Below are 24122 nucleotides of genomic sequence, written 5' to 3'. Positions count from 1 at the left end.
GCTAGCATACTCTCCTCCACAATCGCATCTTGGGTCACCTCCTTTAGAACATTCCATTGCTACATTTTGGTCTGCATGACTATCAAATCTTCTTTTTGCTCATTATCGACTGATTCTCTAAGCAACCGCATGCCACCACCAGTGACCATCACACCACAGACACACCATCGTGGTCGTCCATTGAAGAAGCAGCCGCCAATTGTTTCTCGGTGAGGATCATATTGGCAAACTTTTAGATTTTTGAACCGTTTCTAAGATTTTAACCATGTTATTTATTTTTTAAATTTTTGGTTGAAATTGTTATTATAAAAAAAATTCTAGAAGTTTAGATAGAGTGTATTTGTATTTTTCAAGTTATGTTTGAAGCATTGCCTATTTGTACTCAATTTATTAGTCTTTAGAGTAGTTCGGTCATTTACCAATTTGTATTTTTTTATTATTTAAATTCGTTTTACTATTTTTACAATTTTGAAACTTATTTTTCCAAATGAAACTTTAAATTATGTTATTTCTCTTATCAGTCCAAACAAAAATAATTAAGTTAGACATTATAAAAAAAATTAGGGTAAAATTGTCAAAAGAAAAAAAATCTTTTTCATTCGTACTTTTATATACACAATATGAATTATACATGTTGTGATACATGACATTTTAGATGCAGTCGTGTAGTAACTAACAAAATATCCATAATGTAGTTATAATATTTATAATAAATATTTTAATTTGTTTATAAAGTATAAAATATTTATTTAATGATCTTTCCTAAAAAAACAATTGTGAATATTAGCATTTTATTGAAATTAACCAAACAATATCAAGTTACTCTCATTTTGTCAAATCAAAATCTATTTATTTAAATATAAGTTAAATTATAAATTTAGCCCTACTTTAAAGTATCTATTTAGAAGATGTTTGGGATAAGGAGTAGAGCTTCTAGAAAATTGTAAACTCGAAAAGTTAATAAGACATAAAATTATTATTTTTTTCTCGTAGATCTCACTAACTTCTTGCGCCAAACAAGGACACAACTCTTCTCTCCCTCTCTCTGCACTCTTTGGGCCGAACATCATATTTAGAGATTTATTAGACACGAAACATATTGGGATTCATGAACTAAATTTGTAGCTTAACCTTAAGTAAAAGTTCAAACATTGTTTTGGTCATTGTATTCTAAGATTCATTTCATTTTAGTTCTATAATAATATATAAATTCAGTCAGTGTAATTTCAATAAATCTTAAAATTAGTTCTTATTGTTAGTTCGAAAATAATTTTTATACAACTGAGTAAAATAATAATAATATTTTTCCATTCAAAAGGGTACACAATGTGAATTTTTTTTCAAAATTATAGAAGGAAAGGTAATGGAGTTTTTTTTTTTTTTTCAGCTGAATGAGTCAAATTCGGCGTATATTTAATTGAATTAGTAGATCAAATAAGTGTTGAATGAACTCTTGGAAAAATAAGTGTTCAGCGAAATAGTTATGATGAACATGAGACCATATCTAAGAGAGATTTAGTACCCTAATGATCTTATTTGATTGGAATCAACTACTCATTAGAGAAATTGAGTTACACGTAAGCTTGACTACACACACAATTTTAATATATATATATATAATAATAATAAAATTATTGAAAATATTTATAAATAATAGTAAAATATCATAGTCTATCTGCAATAGACCAAATAGACTATTATATAGATAGTAATCTATAATGATCAATCACAGTAAAATTTTGCTATATTTGTTAATATTTAGTTCATTTCCTATATTTGAAAATAATTCTAAGAAAAAAAAAAGGTCGAAAATGAAAGATATAACCAACAATACAACATCACTTTGATATGAAATTCACCTCAAAAATCAGTTCAATATCTTTCGTTTGAAGGCGTGTATTGGATAGAGGCAAAGCTCTAGGCCATGATAGCAGAATGAACAACTTTTATATATATATAGCTCTACCTGATCTGTAATGTTCTAAAACGGACTGGACATCAAAACAAATATTGTTCTTGTTACTTACAAAAGCAATATTTAGTCTTGATTTTGTTTGATGAGGGTAAAATTATTACTTATTCTACTCATATGAAAATAACCATAACTCAATTAACATAAAATGTATATACACATTACATATTGTTGAACTAAAAAAATAGATATTATTTGTTACAACTTTCTTTTTGCGGTTTAATTTGGCTAAATAAATTATAAATTTGGTATTGATGATTCAAGTATAGTATCAATTTTGTTTTTGTAGTTTTAAAATTCTGTTTATTATGGTTTATGAAATAGTCAAACTTCACAAATTTTAAGTTCAAAATCATACAAACAAAAATGTTTCACGAAAATACTTTCTATTTAGACATTTGAAATTTTAATCAAATGAATACATCAAAATTGAGGCCAAAATAAGTATAACTCAACTAGCATGTATCATATTATTGACCAAGAATATGTGGTTTGAACTTGGAATCTCCCTACCCCTAGAGATCAAACAATAGAATTCAGGAAACAGAAACTGACATTGGCGACTATTTTGAATTTTTTTGAATTGTTGTAACCAAATTTGTAATGAAATTGTAACCTTTTCCACGATAAACAACCTATCTTTAGCTTAATACATTGAAAGTAAAACAAAAAGCCAAAAATTCACCGGTGAATCATAAGAACAATTGCTAGCAAACAAGAACTCATCCCAATCTTGAGCATATCCAATAGACAAACATACATTGTATTTTATCCCATTTAATAACGAAATATTTACTTCTAATTTATCGATTATAATTTTCACGTTTCTTAAATAAACACTTAGATTCATAGTCAAATTCTTCTGTTTTTTTTTTTTCTATTATTAAAAAATACGTTTTGTTAGTTTTCAAAACTTAATTAAGTTTTGAAGAACATAAGTAGAAAATTGATAACATAACATAGGAACAAAGATGAGAATAGTACTTATAAACTTAATATTCAAAAACTAAAAACAGGATATCAAGTAGTTGTCAATCAAGACCTAAATTATATGCTCCTTGTCAAACATATCAAGAGTTGCTTCTTTTGATGTAGTAATATATTAAATAATGATTGATATGCTGTATAATAGTACTCCCTTTGCATCAGATAAAAGATATTCAAACATATTAGACAACCATGCATCAAAAATTACTCTCATCATCTTCAATACCCTCATTCTTCCTCAGATTCCCCTTGAGATATCCCAACAGTAAAAAAGAATACAAGCAATTCTATCTTACGTACATGAATTCGTATGAGATAATTGGCTTGTAAGTCAGTCTATGTTGTAAAGGTCAATTCGAACCTAAATCAGTGGATAAGGCACCGACTACCATCTCAAAATTTGATAGTTTGATCCTCATTCTGCGAGTCTTGAACTTAAGAAAGGGGAAACTCTGTGTTGTAAAAAGCTGATGATACATAGAATCATTAAACAATAAACTAACAGAGGCCGTATTGGAACGGGTTATGAATTTTGTTACATTTTAGTGAGCAAAGATCTTAGTAATTAAGGCTTGGGTTGTTCGGCAAATACCCTCTGAAGTTCTAGTTCAAGCTGGAAACTCAATAACAGTAGCATTCTTGTTGTCTTCCTCTTCCAGTACTAACGCAAAACCTCAGTGTAAGAAAAATAAAACAGAAAATCTACGACCTATAAAACCCAGAAAATCTACGACCCCTAAAACCCTAAAACAGAAAAGGTGCAACCCCATTACATAACTATTTGATTTTTTAAAATTGTGTTATTTTCACACCATTTCTTTTACAGTAGTTTTTCTCTTTGCCAAGAAATATTTGAATTCACAGTAAAATTCCAAAGGCAAAAGTACACTTTTAAGAACTACTTTTGAGTTATCAAAACTTGGCATTTTGAAAACATCTCTAAAGAACAGACAAAAAAATAAATTGGGGAGTAGTAAAGCTTAATTTTCAAAAACCAAAAGCAAATAAGGCCCAAAAGAAACACAACAATCCGATATTCCCAATCAACTTCATAGGAATCAATCCTGCAGTTGCTGTGGAATAGACGCCATGATCATACATTCACAAGCATCGAATAACCCAATTTTTCATATGCCTAAAATCTTAGATGAAAGGCATCACACACTCACAATTATTATATTGAAAATGATGCTCTTCTTCAAACCTATTAAATACAATGAATACACGTATATGAATCTGTAGCTGCCATTTTGAGCTTGCAATCAATTCATCAACTGTAAATCAATCAAGTTAACATCAAATTACTAGCTATAGTGAAGCAATTTTCACACCCAAGATTCAGAAAATTAAATTTCGAAATCCTCGAATTGAATGAAAGGAGAGAAACAGAACATCAGAGTACACATATAGTAACTGGAACATCATCTCTTTATTTTTCTAAAAAATAACTAGAAACACATCCTCTTACATTTTACATTCAGCAATTTACAACAGAATCCCGCAAGAACAGCATCGGCACCACAACCACGCTCGGAGAGAATCAAAGAATATATACAGATAGATTGGGTGTTCTACAGTTGGAAATCTCGAAAATAAAAAGAAGAAGAAAATCATCTACCTGGTGCTGCAAAGAATACAATCCAAAACCCTCAACCAAACATGCCGAGCTCGAGGATACACCCGATTGGTGTATGTTCTTGACTCGCGAAGTATCTCCTCCATGGTCTCGACGAAGAGATTGAAGCTCCGGAGGGGAGGAATGTAGAGAGTCAGAGGTACGGCGGAGAAAGCGACGGTGAAGAAGAACTGCAACATGGTTAACGGAGAGGAAGGATTGGGGGGGAATTTTGAAGGTCTAGGGTTGAAGACGGTAGATTTTGGGGAGAATTTTGGAGAGATGAAAGAGATGAGAGAGAAAGAGGAAGGGGTCTGGAAGTTTGGAGAATGGAGTTGATGCAAATGGAAATGGAAGACTGGAAGAGACCGGCTACGTGGGCTCCACTGGGAAATTTTTCTGGACGCTCACTTTAATTTTTCCGGTTTATGTTTTCAATTGACATTTAAATGTATTAGCGACCCGGATAGATGAGGGAGGTGAATTGGAGGATCGCTTTACTTTTCACTTAATTTCTTCTTCTCTCGGATTTTCTACGAAAATTTTGTGAAAATCGAGCTTTTTTGTAAGAAAAAATCCCATTTGGGTGTTTTCTTTAAAATAAAATTGATTAATTTATTACCATAGAAAAGTTTTGATTACATAGTTAAATTCCTCCCTTTTTTTTTAATCATAATATTTGATTAGTTCCATATGAATAATTTAAATTTATTCAAAATTTATTCCAATTTTATATGGGAGGAAATTTATTATCCATCAAATTATTCATATGTATGATCTAAATTTGACGTTTTAATTTAAACATGTTCATTTTTTTTTACACTAATTTGAACATATTCATTATCTCGACCAGTAAACAATTAAATTTCAAGTTTAGATATAATATTTATATAATAATAATAAAATACGACATTATATTACTAATTATAATAAATCGAAAAGAGGCTAACCAAGTGAGGAGGGGATGGTATAGAGAGTGCATTTCTCGTCTCCATTCCCATTTAACTTGTGAGAAGTTTTCCCCATTCTCCGTCTAAACAGGGAGTCCCTGCCGTGTTAGGCGCTTGTCTCTATGAGAAAAATTGACGTCTCTAGGGACCACGAATTTTGTCATTGGAGAATACATTTAGGAATAATTTTAATATTACTAAAATTCTGTTCTGTTATTTTTAAAATTATTGTAAAACTTGGTTTTAGTGATTCGAGACCAATTTTGATGAAAAACAAATTATAAGTGTAAAATTAAAAAAAAAATGGAATAATGAAAGGCAACGTATTTCTAAGTGATTTTGAGCATTATAAAAGTTATTTTAAGAATTCCAAAATCACTTTCAAACATGTCATAAGGATCCTTGTTCCTTATAATACTAAAAAACACTTGAAGGACGGTTTGAGGTGATGAGTTGATTATTATAATTTGTGAGTTATAATAGTTTATTTTAGCGTGTGATAGAAAATGACGAGGAATAACATATAAGGTCCTCGATAAGCTGCTATATACTCTTACCTAGTGGGTAGAGAATCTTAAGAAAACTAGCAAGTGAATGATAAGTGTCGTAGATTCTGTTTGAGATCGATTTAAAGAAATTGCGAGATAATTTTCCTTTTTTTTTTTTTCCTTACAAGATTATTGTGAATAAATCTAATGAAGATTAACAGATCAATTTTATCATTAAACAAGTTTTACAACCAATTAATTGTTATGATAAATAAAACGTTTGCACAATAAAAACAAATTTATTATTACAATTCTTATTTTAAAACATCAACAAATTTTAAACAATTTTGTAAAATCGAGCATAGCTCAATTGGTATTCGAATGAACTAGAAAGTCCGTGATTTGAATCTCCTTACCCTCAATTATATTAACAAATTTTAAACAATTTTCCAAAATGCCTTGAATGAAGGGGCACATAGCAAACAACCTCAATTTTCATTGAATTAAGTTCACTTTGTCATTTTTTAAAAATTAGTTGAAACAAAACAATTAACTTTTTTTACTTTTTTTTAAATACATTTTTGCTTCAAGCTTGAGTCTTAGTTTGTACTTAATCTTTAGGTTTCAAAAAGTTACATTTTTAGAGTTTAAGTTTTGAGTTTGGTTTTAATTTGGTTCATAAGTTTCAAAATACAATTTTACCTATGACGAGTTTTGTTTCTAAGTTTAAAGATTTACATTTTTAACTTTGATTTTTTCACTAAATACTCATTTTCTACATTTCGTGTTAATGTCTATTAATTAATTTAAATAATTGAAAAAAATATATAATTAATTATGTTTCACTATTTTTCAACAATGTTAAAATTAATTTTAAATTTTTACTTCACAATTATTTTGAACTAATGAACATTAATACCAAAAATTAAAATGAGAATACAGTATAAAAAAAAAAAAAAAAAAAATTAGAGACCAAATTGAAATAAAATTCAAGTCTCGAAGATAAAATTGTGAAATTTTGAGTTTAGGGAGCAAATTGAAATGAAACTCAAAACTTAACTACTAAAAATATAACCTTTTGAAACCTAAGAATTAAATAGAAAGTAGACTCATTTATCGACCAAAAAATTATTTCATTTTTTTCTCTAGCTCGCAATTTAATTTAATTTAATTTTGTGGTCCATCTAATTCATTTATCATAAACATTGTAGGGTCCATAAGAGGGATGACAATGCCAATCTCTAACAACCACCTTTTCAAGAGGGTTTGATCATAAATGATAAGCTAACATATAAAAGGTTCCCTTATCTCAAAAAGATTGTGGTGACCACTTCACTACGATGAAAAACCCGTCGTCACATAAAAATGTTTAATTTAATAAAAGATCTTCAATTCATTGACGTGTTGATATAATTTAACTGGTAAACATATGTATAAGTTGTCTCACATGGATTATACAAGAAATGATGAGGGAGTGAGGAGAAATTTCTCTCGGTTAGCTAAACAAGAAAATGGTGGCCCTACCTCGATTCTTCGTCCCTATCCTCAGTCCCACCTGGATTTGCTACCTTATAAATTATAAATCTATGTTGTTATAATTAATTTTAGAGATCATGGGGATTTAATGATACGAAAGTCCTGACAATTTGAAATTAAAAACCCTTTAGGATGGGAACCCCTAATTCTCAATCACTAAAATCCTCAAATCAACTCGATTTCACCCCTAAATATTAGATTAGACACTGATTGTCTTAAGATCAAATATCTTGAAACAAGAACATTTTTTTGTACCCTAAGACTCAAACACTCCACAAATAAGACGATCAATCTCACTTGAATGCTTTTGGTATGCAACTCAATACCTGAATTGCAAAAATTTAAGAAACTTTTTGGCTAAACTTAAAAGAAGAAGCTCAAAGGTTAAATTCATTTTGTTGTAAAACTTGACTCAAACAACCTAATAGCGAGGCTTAAGTAAGTTCCCAATAGAAATACTAATGTATCATAGTAAAAAGACAAAATTACCCCTACTTAAATGTTGTAAAAATATAAAATTAAAAAATACTAAATTACATCAAAATTATTAAATAATATTTATTAATGATTTTGATGCCTTGATGGCCCATATCATTTAACATTTTTCATTATATTTCTACACATTGAATATTATTGTTTTTATATTATAACATTTTATAATATTTTCTTTAAATAAAAATGGTATATAATATTTTCTTTAAATAAAAATTGTATTTGAAATCATCCATTTAAACATTAAAAAAAATAGTAGAAATTTCTGTTTGAGTGAGAGTAAATTAATATATGTGTGTGTGTGTTGTTTTATAAGAATAAGTTCTTTTCTTTTTTTTCTTTTTTTTTCAAGAAAAGAACAAAAAGGGAAAGCTAGGCAATAGGTGCAGAAATGGAAAATCGAGGCAGAATTTCCCTAATTAGAAAATTGGATCCTCCCTCCCACCATATATTTTTCTGAACTAAAAAAATGTTCGACTTTAGTGGCTCAACAAACATATATTTATATAGTACTTATAATTGGGAAACCTATTTGGTCCATAACTTTATTTTTCCATCTTACTTCTAAACTATGGATTATATATTGATTTAGTTCATACATAAATGAATATAAGATTCAAATCTGTGTCTTCTTTTGTCGACATTATATATTTTATTGAGTTAAATTATACTCAAAATTAACTATTATTTGATGTTGATAGATGTGTTTATTATATCAATTTTAGCTCAATTGATGTAACATGTCGAGCATTAGACAAACTTTTCGAAAGTATATTATATAATAAGAAGCTATTGGGAATAAATAAACTCAATAATTAAAAGGTAAAAAAAGAATAAAGTAGACAAAATTTGTCAGGAAGACACTTGTTATTTCTTTTTAGATTGTGATCTTATCCTCCACATTTGTTAAGAGTTATTAGAAATTTCGCAGTGGTTACAAAATGTTGGTTTTTAATTTGTAGAATTAGTTCACATCACTCGGCCATTGTATGATAGATTATTATTAGGGTAAATTGTAAAAACTTTCGTTTAAATTACGGTCACGATTGCATATTATAATTTTTAATTGTAAAAGTTGAACCTTTCAAATTTATATAAATGTTAAATTTAGACCCTCAAATTTAAATTGTAACAATTGTATAAGTTTGAGGTTCAATTTTTATATCTAAGGGTTTAATTTCTACCGCTTTTGTAAATTTGATAATCCAATTTTAACACTTGTATAAGTTTAAGGGTTCAACTTTTACAATTGAAAGTTTGAAGGTCAATTACCACTATATTTCAGAGTAATTTTTTAAATTTGTCTTATTAATGTTGTTACTAAAAAGAAACAATATTTAATTGTTTTTTTGTTGTCTTTTCCTTATTATTCCCGTCCTATTTTATGGTTTTGGTTGATCGCATATACTATAGTCAAATGAACTGTGTTAGAGTTGATAAATCCACAATTGTTGTCGAAACTAACTAGTAATTATTTTAATAAATATTAATAATATTTTTCTTGGTTCCCCTATTTAAAAAAAAATTAAGGTAAACTCAACTAATTAAAACATTATACACTTATAACATACAAATAGGTGATTATAGTTGTTTGAGTTCACAAAATTGATACATATCAAATCAAAATTTACCAAATCAAATATACTTTGAACCATTTAACTTATTTTTATTGTATCTTTTGTTTATTTTTAATTGATATTGTCTACATTTTCCCATTTTGACTTACACCTCCAACCATATAAAATAATAAATATTAATAAAATATTGGAATTGAAAAAATATTTTAATATGAAATAAATATTTGAATCATTTTTTTAAAAGAGTTTTGGATATTAAAACTTGTCATCGGATATGATAGTTAGAAGTTTCACTAGAGTTGGTTGCCAATAGTAGTCGTCGAAGGTGGTCAACGAATATGGTAGTAGTAGCTGATGACAACATGATGGAAGGGGACTAGTGAGGACATTTTAGTAATTTTATGAATTATACAAATTATAGAGAGATTAACTATTAAACACTCCAAAAACATTTTTCTCAAAATTGAATTCAAGTATTTCTCCCAAACAAATTTAGAGCGTGTTTGGTAGACAACTCAGATTACATTTTATGTTTTCAAATTCATTGAGTTCATATAATATGCGTTTGATTGCCAATATGGATTTTGTTTCCGAACATTGTTTTTAAATCTGTGATCCAAACATTGCAAATATTGATTTTTTATGTTTTTAGTATATCTAGATTTTGAATTCAAAATTTCAAAATGCAAAATTATATTAAAAATTATATAAACAACAACAAATATAGTAGTTCACGTTATAAAATCTTTTTTTCTTGTTAAATTAAAATATGTAATATATTATATGATATTACAAAATAATATGATCAATAAAAAAATACATAAAACAAGTTCATAAACGAATGAGTAATAGTTTATAATAAACTCAGTATTTAGTGGATAGTTATATCTAGTTTTATAGCTTATAAATATATTTTCTAATACATTTAAAAAATTGTTTAAATTGAAATTTAATTTCTAAATCTACTATCAAATACATATATGAAACATAAAATACAATTATGTTTTCTTTAAAAAATTTTTTTAAGATTTTGTTTTCAAATTGTCTACCAAATAGATCATTATTTTTTCAAAAGTTATTTGGAGTGATTGCCAAACGTTTAATTTTTTAAAAAAAAAAAAATAACTTAAAAAATTAAACACATGCAAAGTTTTTTTTTTTTAAAAAAAATAAAAAATCCAAGAAAATGCAATTTTTTTTATCGTAGAATAATGGTTTTTTATTTTTCTTTTTTTACACGGTGGAGAGAGAAATTTAGTTTATTTAGAAATGTGCTCAACTTCCTTTTCATAAATAATAATAATAAATTCTCGACCTTAAATTTAGTAGAGTGAATCAATTTTTTTAGTACAAATTCGGGGCAGAAAGATTTGACAGATTTTTTGGTTTTCAACACATAAAGATGCTAGTTGTCCAAAGCTTTTGTTGGAAAAGTCTTTCACTTTCATCGATTTAAACTTTAAACTTAAATAAGTATAAATATAAATCCACATGCCCAGTTAAATTCTCTTTTCAAAGTCCATTAGAAAAGTTCTCTACACAGGGCCAAGGCCAATGCTAACTGTTGCTCTATGATATGCACTCGTCATTTAAATTCTTTTAGTGACGGTTAATAAAAATCATAAATTAGTAACATTTAAAAACTATTACAAATTTACAAAATATGAAAACATATGATTTTCCTCTAAAAAAAACATGCATTTTAGCATTTATGACACTCTTTTTTTCTCTCTCTCTCCCTCTCCCTCAATTTGACAATCATCTTGTGTGATGGAAACTCAATTTTGTTACACAGTGAACTTGCATTGAGGCCATGTTTACCAATCCATAATGAGAATTGGTGTATTGTAATGGGATGCTATTGATAGGTCAATCGTAGTGGGTCATAATCAAACACATAATTGGATTGTTTTCGATCACACTTATTGAGAATAATGAATTTATCACATTTACTACTACAGTTATCGTTTATGTTAAACAAGAATTATAATAGTAAATGTGACACATCCACACTAATGGTAAAACAAGAATGATAACAATAAATGTGACACATCCACACTAATGGTACCTGTAACGATAATGGTAACGATAGCGATATTGGCTAGTGGGGGCCCATGTAATTTTGAAAATGAAATCAGATTGATCACTCTCCACGTCTCAACTGAACTGTGTTCTTTGATTACATACACTTGGAAGCGGACCTCACATTTCATTATGATTACAGGACACAGGTAAGCAACAATAAATATAATCAAATAGAGCTCATTTTTTTAGATTACCATTTATTTATTATGTTTTCCAAGAGTAAACATGCCCTAGGAAATTTTCACTTTAGACAAGGGTTTTTTTCCTACTTCTCATCTTATATGATTATGTTTTGTTTCGTTTCATCAATTGAGTGTTTCAATTTCAAAATATAATCCTTTTTTTTTTTTTGTTGGTTTTTGGTAGAAACAAAGCTTGTTTGCTAGAGATTTTCCCTCGATTAAGTACTCTCATTCTCAAACTAGTTGTTGATATTGATTTTTTATTCCTTTTATTTCTAATTGGTCTCGAGCTCAATATGTCCTCCATCTACTGTAGTGGATGCATTGCTTTTGGAATCACCATCACCATAATCTCTATTCACTTCCTCTTCGATATCAATGTCAATTTCGTCCTTCATAAGACCATCGATGGGGTTAATAAGGTCGGCCACAACTACTTTATTGTATTCATATGCATCACTCTATAATTCAGTTTGATGGCTAGTTTTCTCAATAATGATAAACTTGTGGATCATTCATTGTTTTTTCCGTACCTCTCTTCCTCTCAATTTACAATTTCCCAAATATCTTGTATCAAAAGTATTTTAATTATTTTTTCCATTATATACTACCACAAATAAATATCCATTATTCCATTTTCACTTCTTCCCAATTTCAATCATCTCTTTTACTCTAGATTTTTTCTCTAACTCTCTCAAGGTTTCTCCAAATCTCTCAAATTCACCCGAAGTTATTTCTTAGCTTCTAATTTACTTTAACTTTCACTATTTAAATTAAAGTCGAATGTTTTTTTTTTTTTCCCAATCGGTGTTATTGTTGTATTATTATTATCATTATAAATGTTAGGAAAAGTGGAGCCAAAACTCCTACATAGCCCAACTCATTTTCTCAACCCATTAAACAACCTCAATTTGGAGGCTTGCTTATCAAATAAGGATTATGTGGCAGTGGAAGAAGAAAAGTACAGCTGCTGGAATTCAAGATTAATTGGGCTTGGCTCATTATTAGAAATTAAGGGCAGCAAATACATATTATAGGGACAATTGGAGAGATAAGCCTGTTTCTAAGAAAATTTGGGAAAAGGGGTTGTTTGAAAGTTATTTACATAAATAAGGTTCTTTTTTTTTGTCCTTTAGTGCATTTCACCATTTTAGTTCTTTTTTATTATTTTTTTTCATTTTTCTGCCGTTAAGTTCGGTTACATTTTTTTTGTTTTTTTTAAAAAAAAAAATCTTCTTATTGACCCTTTTGTTTACCTCTTTTTCCTTTTACTTTTAAATAATTTTTTTGTTATTCCTTGAATTTGGTCTTTTGATTTCAATTAATTTTTAGATTTCAAAATATTACGATTCATCATTGATATTTTTTTTTTTAAACATATGAATAAGAAAAAGTTATAATTAATATAATCGACAAAAATTTAAAATATCGATGTCGATGAAAAAGTTTAATTTTATGGAAATAAAAATATCGATGTCATTAGATACTCTTGAAAAGTTCTAAATTATTTCTCATTATATTGCTAAAGTGACAATATATAAAAAGTAATAATCAATATATCAAGAAACTTTATAATTTTATTGTAACCAGTAAAAAAAAAAAATTATTTCAAATGACAAAACTGCTGAAAATATTTACAAATAGTAGAAAAAAATAAAACTAAAATGATTATTATCTTAATATTAAATTATATTGTAAATACTATTTTATTAAATTAAAATTTTACAATTACTTAATTCATCAAAAATTTAATGTTGTACTAATTATAATATTTTTTTATATAGCAAAGTGATATACTATTAACATTTAAGATTGAAAATTTCAAAATAAGAAACAAAAAAGTTAATGAAAAAAAGTTGGGTTTGGGCCTAAACCTAGGTGGGGGCAAAGAAAAGTATAAGACGACACCACCACTCCAAACATTATATATTGTCTAGAATTGACCAATATTTTATATAAATAAAAAAACAACCATCCAATTGAACTCCGTTTATTTACCGTTAATTTCATGTATTGGTGGCACAAATTTCAAGGTGAATGCGTCTCTTCAAAAGACACATTCTAATAAAGACAAAAAAAAAAAAAAAAATCTATTTTTCCTAAATAGTTTAAAAATACCCCTTTTTTCTAATTTTTTTTTTAAAACTACATTATTTATCCAATTAACCTCATATTATATATATGTATGTTGATGCATGAAGAAATTTATGTAGAAGTGTGACGTGAAGAAAAATTTTGAGAGCTTCACTTGTGTTTTTCTTTCAACATTTTATAAAATGAGAGTAAACTTGTTGAGAACAATACAGAGGGTATTTTCTTTTGGGATTGGATTTCTCTTTTTATTTTATTCCAAGATACTGAATTATGGTACTTGATTCAAATAGTTATTGTTGGGCCATTTGGGAAGAGATTTGTAGCGCGATATTGAATTTTTTGCAATTTCCATCATAGTAGAACATGCAGTTGCAGAAGACTGGACATAGTCTCGAGTTTTGGGCAAACTAGTGTATTTTTTAGTGTCGTTCTCTTTTTTCCTTGTCCTCTTTATTCATGTTATTTTATGATCGACTACTTATTTGGCTCTAACTTATGAAGTGGGAGTTAGATATATAATTTAGTTTAGTTCGTATTTATTTATATCTTGCATAAATTCCCAACAAGTGGTATCAGAGTTTTTTGGTTCAAGAGTCATGGGATCAATAGAGCCGAGAGGTTTCGAGGGAATTATAAAATTTGATGGGACATAATTTGGATATTGGAATATGCGAGTTAAGGATTTCTTAACTTACAAGAAAATGTATAAAACACTGAAGGAGAGACCGAAGGAGATGTTAGGTGAAGATTGGGAGAGCCGAAATGAAGAAGCAGTCGCAGTCGAGGATGTGTCTGTCGATGAATGTTGCCAGTCTTGTAGCCACTAAGCCTAGTGTAGTCAAATTGATGGAAGTGCTTACAAATAAGTACGAGAAACCATTTGCTAATAGTAAGGCTTATCTCCTTAAGAAATATTTAAACATGCAAATGGTTGAGAATGTTTATATTAATTATATCAATGAACCACTTTAATTAATCAATTAAAGTCTGTCAAGATAGAATTTACCGATGTATATGCAATTCAGTTGTTAATATCTTTACCTGAAAGTTGGTAAACTATGAAAACAACAGTGTCTAATTCAACTGGGGATAATACATTTAAGTTTTTAGGGGTATGTGATTTAGCTATAACTGAATAAATTCGTAGGAAATATAGTAGTAAAGAATCTACTGCAGGTTTAGCTTTAGTAGTAAGTAAAGGTAAAGACAAGATAAATTCTGAAAATGATGAGTCGAGTAGTAGTAAAAAAAATGGAGAAATAGGTGGGGAGATAAAATGTATAGTTTAGTGGTAAAAGTGTGATTCGTTATATTAAAAACCAGTGTAGAAAATTAGAGGAGGATTTGAAGAAAAAAAAAACATGAGGTAAATGTGGTTGAAACTGAAGAAGAAATAATCAGTGATCTCGTGTGTGTTAAGAGTAACACATAAAGTAGTAGTCACTCATCTGTATGGACAATTGATAGTGCAGTTTCAGTACATATAGCTTTAGATATGAGTTTGTTCACATCTTTCACATTAGGACACCATGGTCTAATGAGGATGTGGAATGACAGATTTCCAAAATTGTTGGGATTGAGAATATTAATCTAAAGGCAGAGTGTGGAGAAATATTAGTAATTTGTGATGTCAGGTTTGTGTCTCTGATGTGGTAGGATTGGTGTCCTAATTCTCCCGGAGTCTCATTGTTTTGTAAAGATACACATTGTTTAATGAATAAAATAAGTGTTATTTAATTCTGGCATTTACTCATATCCAATAAACAATGCTCCTTGGTTATCTTATGTGAACTTAAGCATGTATATGTGATATACAAGTAGATCATGTCTTAAGTGATAACACAAATAGGTATGTAGTATAAGGATTAAGGTGGGATACCTGATCTTGGTAACACTACAGATACGGCCCGCTTTGTAGAGGTTTGCAAGTGTTGTAAACTACTACAGATGGTAGATCCTGATCATTCATATGGAGACATGCGAGTGGAGGTGTCCTATACAAAGGGTTTTTATAAGACCGGACCACGAGATGACTAGACTCTGTATATAATGTTGTTGATACTAGAGACTTACATCTCACCTAAACGACCATAGGTGACACGACCTCAATCCTGAGTGTTTTGGGAACTCTTGCCTTTGAGGGCAATCCTTTGATTAGTATGGGTGAGAGTGACAAGATTGCCAACTCAACATGGCTACCTTTTTTGGGGACTTGTCTAATCTGGGAGTAGGGAACTCAATCCACAAGATGGAATTCACTCATTTTCCGAAGCAGGGATAAGTAGAGAGATTGCTCCCTTAAGGGCTGATTTCGGGGCTTGAACATAGTGGTCACGGCTTCTCTTTGGAAGAGAGGACTCAGTCATAGTAGGACTATAACTTATGTTCATTAGAGGAATCAGTGGTATTTAAGGAATTAGATGTAACTACAGGGGCATAAAGGTTATTGGCCCAACTATACTTACAAGCGATCTATGAAGGGTTGTCGCACTACTGATTGGTTAAGATGGACACATAATATATTAGTAGTAAAAAGAGTTCAGCTGTCGGTCTTTAGTGAAGTGTCTGGTAGTTAACGAATGGTGGATCTCGTGACTAAAGAGTTTAGTCAGTTATTCATGTACCATTGGAGCTTCGAGCTACAAGTCCATAAGATCTCCTTGGTAGCTCAATGGATTCAGTTGAGGATCAGTTCTTGGTGTTGATTTGAAATTTTTAAATTGACAAGAGGTAATTCGATTATATATGATATGATCGGTATGATGTATGAGATACAACTAGTGGAGGATTAATGTAAATTTCATTTACATTAAGTACCATGTAATAGAAAACAAGCTATGGTTTATATGTTTCATGAGATGAAATATTAAAACTATAGGTTATAAATATAGTATGATAAGTTAGTTATCATTTATATTTATAATAATATTAATTATTGGATAATTAATTATTTTTCTTTAATAACCAATTGAGTGGGTGGTTATTGGATTTTCATGGTAACCGTGAGTTAAAAGAAAAATTGTTTTCCTAATTTTAGTAAGTTTTTGGCAAAAATTGATTTGAGATTTCTCTCGGCAAAAAGAAACTCACGGGCGCTTGTCAAGTAAATACCAGATTTACTAATGAACAGAGTGTTATTCTAAACGATCGTGTTGTGTTTTGTAGGCGATAAACACCAAGCTAAACAATGAGCTAAACGATCACATAGCTTTAATTAAACGATTGGGCATCGACCTATATGATAGGTTTCCGCCATCTCTCATTTCCTCCGTCGTCTACCTCATACCAAGTCCGAACAGAGCCCACCCTCTGGATTCTCACACCGAGAATACCAAGGTAACCTTTTTGGTGGTGTCATACTCAACTCGACACCGTCGAGGTTCCATGGAGGTCTTTCGTGTTGTTGGAGTGTTTATGCTGAGGCGATCGCGGAGTTCCAATGCACGATGTTCGTGTTGTGGAGCGGTCGTGAGCAAGTAGCGTGGAGACGAATCTACAAATGTTTGTAGCTTTCGCATTGTTCATTTGTAGACTTTTATGCTGTAATTTCTATATTGATTTATAACCACATGTTTTGTTTCGACTGTAATTTGTAATATTCATTCATGATTGTAATTTGGAATGATCTTTATTCCGCTGCTCATGGAAATCTTGAGTTCGATTTCCTTCAGGATGAAGATAAATCTCATATGACACATTAGATGATAAAGGTTATAGGTATGAGTTTGGTCGTTGCCATTGTAAACTCATGTTAGGATCCTAGGTGGTGGTAGTTTACCACATAAATTCTACACTATACAGATGTCACATTGATATTGCCAAAAGTTCAACGAGACAGTGGATGCCCGTTAAAGCTGCAAATGGCAGATGTATAGGTACAATTGAGCCAGGAGCAATGATAGCCAGTGGTGATCAGTCAGATCAAGGTCCATCAATTCAGAAGCAATTGGAAAGTTCGAGAGAGAAAGTTGATGGTCATCCTGAACTCCCCGTTGTTAGACGTTTGAATGAATCAATGAAGTCGCAGAAGAGAGTGTGGGTATCAGATTGGAAGACCAAAACAGTTGCTAGGGTCGGAGATGCAGTCTTTAGCTTGCCAGCAGGCTTAAAGGAAGGAGTCAAGCCACGTCCAAAAAATATCTTCTTTAATAACAGGTGTTCGAAATTGGTTATTGAAGAGGATGTCAGTTAATACCACTTAGTTGAAGTAGGAGTACGTGACTGTCTTTTATGTATGGGGGACAGTTCTACGTAGCTTGTTCATATGTCAGAGCAAACACATACGAGCTACAGTTATTTTTTATGGTTTCTTGTTTTGTTACTTTGTTTATTTTACACATTTTTTATTATTTATTTTATTATTATTATTATTATTTAACCTTGAAGCTTGCCAAGAAGATCATAAATAACAGTTGTAGTGGGAGTAAAGTCTTGGGGTTTGTCAAGATTGCAAGTTTCGTTGCAGTAGAAGGCAAGATTGTTGTTTTGTCTCCAAGCGGGAGATTGTTAGGAAAAGTGGAGCCAAAACTCCTTCAAGGCCCAACTCATTTTCTCGACCCATTAAGCAGCCTCTCTTATTGGCTAATTTAGAGGCTTGCTTATTAAAGAAGGAATTTTGTGACAGTGGAAGAAGAAAAGTACAGTTGTTGGAATTCAAGATTAATTGGGCTTGGCTCATTATTGGTAATTAAGGGCGGCAATACATATTATATATATGTATGTTAATGTATGAAGAAATTTATATATAAGTGTGCCGTGAAGAAAAATTTGAGAGCTTCACTAGTGTTTTTCTTTCGACATTTTATAAAGTGACAATAAGCTTATTAAGAACAATATAGAGGGTATTTTCTCTAGGGATTGGGATTTTTCTTCTTATTCTATTCCAATATACCGAGTTGTGGTACTGGATTCAAATAGTTATGGTTGAGCTATTTGGAGAGGCGTGAGTATTGGGATATTTGCAATCTCCTTCATAGTAGAACCTGCAGTTGTAGAAGACTGGACGTAGTCCTGAGTTTGGAGTGAATCAGTATATTTTTTTGGCGTCGTTCTCTTTTTTCCCTTATCCTTTTTATTCATGCTATTTTATGATCAATTACTTATTTGGCTCTAACATATGAAGTGAGAGTTTGAGATGTAATTTAGTTTATTCCGCATTTATTTATATCTCACATAAATTCCTAACAACAAACATACATATTATAATAAGACCAATATTTGGTGCATCGTAAAATCACACATCTTTGTGCACTGCACTTGTAGGAACCCAATGAAGGGTCCTTGAGCGGAAGCGAAACCATCATAGTTTTCCATAATTTTATAGAATGAAAATTTTACAGAAAAACAAAACAAATCATGCATTTAACTCATAAATACAACATGCTTAATAAATAAATTGCAAAATAAATAAATAAGGTTTAGATAACCCTTACCTTTTGAAGAACGATTCTTCAATTGGAAACCTCGATCTCCAACCAGACACTACCACAAATGCAACCTTGATATTCTCAAATGAGTACCCAGGAGGAATGGACTCTAACTATTTTGGTGAGTGAATGGAGATTGGGAGGAAGAAAAATATTTTTTGGTTTTTCACATAACTCTTTTGTGTATTGTCTTCTTTCTTTCTTTCTTTTTTTTTTTTTTTTTCCTTTTTTGTAGGAAGAAGAAGAATCTGAAGGAACTGATTTTCCACTAACGAGATGTGGAGAAAAGAGGGGGAAGGGGTTATAACTTTCTCCCATTAATAAATTCAAAAAAGTAAATAAATTAAATAAAATTAATTATTTTTTAATAAACACTTTAATATATAGTAATATGGTAACTACCTTATCATATAATATATATTGAACATATGTTAGATTAAATATAACATATAACTTATAGTTTTAATATTGTATCATATACAATATAACCTATAATTTATTTTCTCTCACTAATGACATTTAATATAAATTACATTTACATTGAAATTTAACAATATGAATCCAATTCATATAATTAACATTTGAATCATATTCCAATATTTATTTCCTCTCACAGATATTTAATATTTTAATGTATTAAATACATTATAGTAATTATATCATATATAATTAAAATTAAATTAAATATATCATAAATAATTAGTTCCCTCAATTGATTTGAACAATTCAAATTAATCTAGAAACTGATTCTCATTGAGCTACCGAGAGGACCTCATAGACTTGTAGCTTGAAGCTTTAACGGCACGTGAATAATTAATTAAACTCTTTAATTAAATTATCATTATATGTTAAATGACGGGCACTCCACCAGCTGCACTATTCGCACTATAGATATATTTCTATGTCCATTGGATATAACCAATCAACAGTACGATGACCCTTCACAAATTGTTCGTAAGTACAGCTATACCAAAATTACCGTTTTGCCCCTATAGTTACATTTAACTCCTTAAGTACTACTGGTCCCTCTAATGAACAATAAATCATAGTCTAACTATGATTAAACCCCCCTCGGGCTAGGAGAGAGCGCGACGCCACATTGTTCAAGCCTTCGAATCAGCCCTTAAGGGAGCAATTTATCTACTTGCCCCGACATTGGGGAATGAGTGAATTTCTCATTGTGTAGCTGTATTCCCAGCTCCCCAATCAGACGAATCTCTAAAATGGTAGGCTTGTTGAGTCGGTGATCTAGTCACTCTCACTCGTACAAATTAAATGACCGCCTTTGTAGGCAGGAATTCACAACTCACTCAAGATTTAGGTCATATTACCTATGGTCATCAATTCTAGTGAAATGTAAGTCTCTGTTATGAACGACGTTATATAATGAGACTAAACATTTCGTGGTTCGGTCTTATACAAACTCCTTTGTATAGAATATCCCCACTCACATGTCTCCACATGAATGATCAGGACCATATCATTTGCAACACTTCACAATAACAGTAACATCTACAAAGCAGGTCATACTCTTAGTGTCACTGGGATAAGGTATCCAACCTTATCCATCTACTATAGACCATTTAGGTTATCCCTTAAACATGATCCACCCGTATGTCTCTACGTAAATGTGTAAGCTACAATATAACCCTGAATGTTAATTTATTGGTATGTGGTTAATGCAACTAATTTTGAATTAAAACATCACATGTTTTAGTATATGAATAAAATGTATGTACATTACAATTACAAACTATGTGACCCTATGATATTTAGGGCATCAACCCCAACGACACTATGATCACATGTAAAAAGAATTAAAATATTGAGAATAATACCTTTTCTGTCCCTAGATTTTGGCTCTAAATTCTATTTGATCTCTAGGTTTTAAAATGTTACACATTCAGTCCTTAAATTTTAAGTTTTGTTTCAATTTAGTCCCTAAGTTTCAAAATGTTATGATTTTACCATTGAGATTTGAGTTTTGTTTCAATTTGGTCATTGGTTTCAAGATTTTGTATTTTTAACTTCAAATTTTCATTAAATACCCGCTTTTAATCATTGATGTCAATCTCTATTGATTAATTAAAATAATTACGAAGTGAAACTTTTAAATTTATTTTTAAAAGTGATAAAAATAGTGAAACCTAATTAATTACAATTCTTTTAACAATTTCTAATTTATTAACATAAATTAACTTTAAATATGACAAGTGAGTATTTAATGAAAAACCCAGGTTAAAAGTGTAAATTTTGAAACATATGGACCAAATTGAAGCAAAACTCAAACGTCAAGGGTCAAATTGTAGCATTTTGAAACCTAAAGACTAAATTGAAATCAAATTCAAAATTTAAGGACTAAATGTGTAATATTTTGTGTTGGGGTTGATGCCCTAAATCTCGTATGGTCCTATAGTTTGTAAATATTGTACGAACAAACTCATTATGTGATTGATAAAATATATGAAATTGTACTCACTTTGTCTGTAAAATATGTGATATTTTAGTTGCATTAACCACAAACCAATAAACTAACATCCAAGATTGTCATTGTAACTTAAACATGTATATGGAGACATATGGGTGGATCATGTTTAAGTGATAACCTAAACGGTCTATAGTAGATGGATAAGGTTGGGTACCTTATCCTGGTGACACTACAAGTATGGCCCGCTTTGTAGATGTTACGATTGTTGTAAAATGCTACAAATGATCTGATCCTGATCATTCATGTATTAGACATGCGAACGGAGATATTCCATACAAAGGAGTTTGTATAAGATTGGACCACGAAATGTTTAGTCTCATTATATAACACTGTTCATGATAGAGACTTACATTTCACCGAGATGATCATAGGTAACATGACATCAATTCTGAGTGAGTTGTGAACTCCTGCCTATGAGGGCAGTTCTTTGATTTGTATGGGTGAGAGTGACCAGATCACCGATTTGACAAACCTACCATTTTGGGATTTGTCTGATTGCAGAGTTGGGAACACAAATACACAAGATAAAATTCACTCCTTTCCAAAAGCAGAGGTAAGTAGATAAGTTGCTCCCTTAAGGGTTGATTCCGAGTATTGAACAATGTGGCACCACACCCTCTCATGGCCTAAGAGGGGTTTAGTCATAGTGGGATTATGATATATTGTTCATTGAAGGGATCAGTGGTACTTAAGGAGTTAGATGTAACTACAAGGGCAAAATGGTAATTTGGTCCAGTTGTACTTACGAGCAATTTGTGGAGAGTCATCGTACTGTTGATTGGTTATATCCAATGGACGCTGAAATATATATGTAGTGCGAAGAGTGTAGTCGTCGGTCTTAAGTGGAGTGCCTGACAATTAACGGATGGTGATGTGATTAAAGAGTTTAATTAATTATTCATGTATCGTTGGAGCTTCAAGCTATATGTCCATGAGGTCTCCTTGGCAGCTCAAAATGATTTAGTTGAGAATAAGTTTTTAGATTAATTTGAATGGTTCAAATTAATGGAAGAATTTAATTATATATGATATAATTAAATTGTTTCAATTATATATGATCTAAATGTCATAATGTATTTGATATATTATAACTTAATGGGAGGAAATAAATATTTGAATGAGATTCAAATATATTTTCTATGAATGTGATTCATAGTTGTTAAATTTAATATAAATGTCATTTAAAGGAGAAAATAAACTATAGTTTATATTGTATGTGATACAATATCAAAACTATAAGTTATATATTATATTTGATATAACATATAATTTAATATAAATATAATATGATAAGTTAGTTATCATAATTATTTATATTATTTTATTATTATCATTTGAATAATAAGGAAGAAGTTACAACTCCCTTCCCCAATCTTTTATCTCCACCCACTTTACTCGATGGTTATGTTTTTTATGGCAAAAAGGAGAATAAAAGAAAACCAGTTTTTCTTATTTTTCTACTTGTTGAACGATTGAGAGTTGTTTTATTGAAGTGTTTTGTGTAATTGTTGAGAGAATCCTCAATCCATCTTCTCCACCCAAACTCTCCCTCAAACCAAAATAGTCAGAGCCCACCACTCTTGGATTCTACCCTGAGAATACCGAGGACTCCATTGTGGTTGTGTTCGGGTTTTTGTTCAAGGTTTCGTTGAAGGTCTTCAAGAGGTCCGTGACTGTTCGAGGGATTCATGAAGGAAGGTTCTTCAAAAGTGATATTTCTTGAATTTATTTATTGTAAAAGTATGCTGTAATTTAACTTTAAATGCATGTCTCTTATATGTTTACTGTAAACTTAGTATTTTATAATTAATGAAATTTGGAAGATCTGCTTTCGCTCAAGGTTCTCTCCACCTGAATTCCTTCATTTTGAAATCTAGAGACTAAATAGAAACTATAACAAAAACTTAGGGGACAAAAAGATATTTTTCCTAAAATATTTAAATAAAAATATAAAAACAATTTATCACGTGATAAACTATGATGAGACAATTTGGTAGAATGGTGTAATCTATGATGCACTTAAGTATTTTTATTATAATAAACCATTTATAATTATTTTGTATATAAATATTTCATGTATTTTTTATTTTGTAATTAATTATTATTTATTATAATTTCACAATTATTTTTCTATTTATTTTTGAAAATTTTGCTTCGCTGTTAATACTTAGGATATACATCTAAATATTTTAGAAATAATCATAAAAAATGATCCATTATTGTTTAATTA

At 30.0% G+C, this 24122-nt stretch overlaps 1 protein-coding gene across 1 annotated transcript; it reads right to left on the bottom strand.

Moving 5' to 3' along the window:
• Positions 1–4296: 4296 nt before the first annotated feature.
• Positions 4297–4967, bottom strand: LOC120091370. The gene has a single exon (XM_039049372.1). The coding sequence runs from the start codon at positions 4772–4774 to the stop codon at positions 4574–4576; it is 201 nt and encodes a 66-aa protein (XP_038905300.1). The 5' UTR covers positions 4775–4967; the 3' UTR covers positions 4297–4573.
• Positions 4968–24122: the final 19155 nt, after the last annotated feature.

Source organism: Benincasa hispida, chromosome 11, assembly GCF_009727055.1.
Source record: "Benincasa hispida cultivar B227 chromosome 11, ASM972705v1, whole genome shotgun sequence".
NCBI classification, from domain to species: Eukaryota; Viridiplantae; Streptophyta; class Magnoliopsida; order Cucurbitales; family Cucurbitaceae; genus Benincasa; species Benincasa hispida.
The sequence above is the reverse complement of the archived record's forward strand: the minus strand, read 5'-3'. Positions and strand labels throughout refer to the sequence as shown.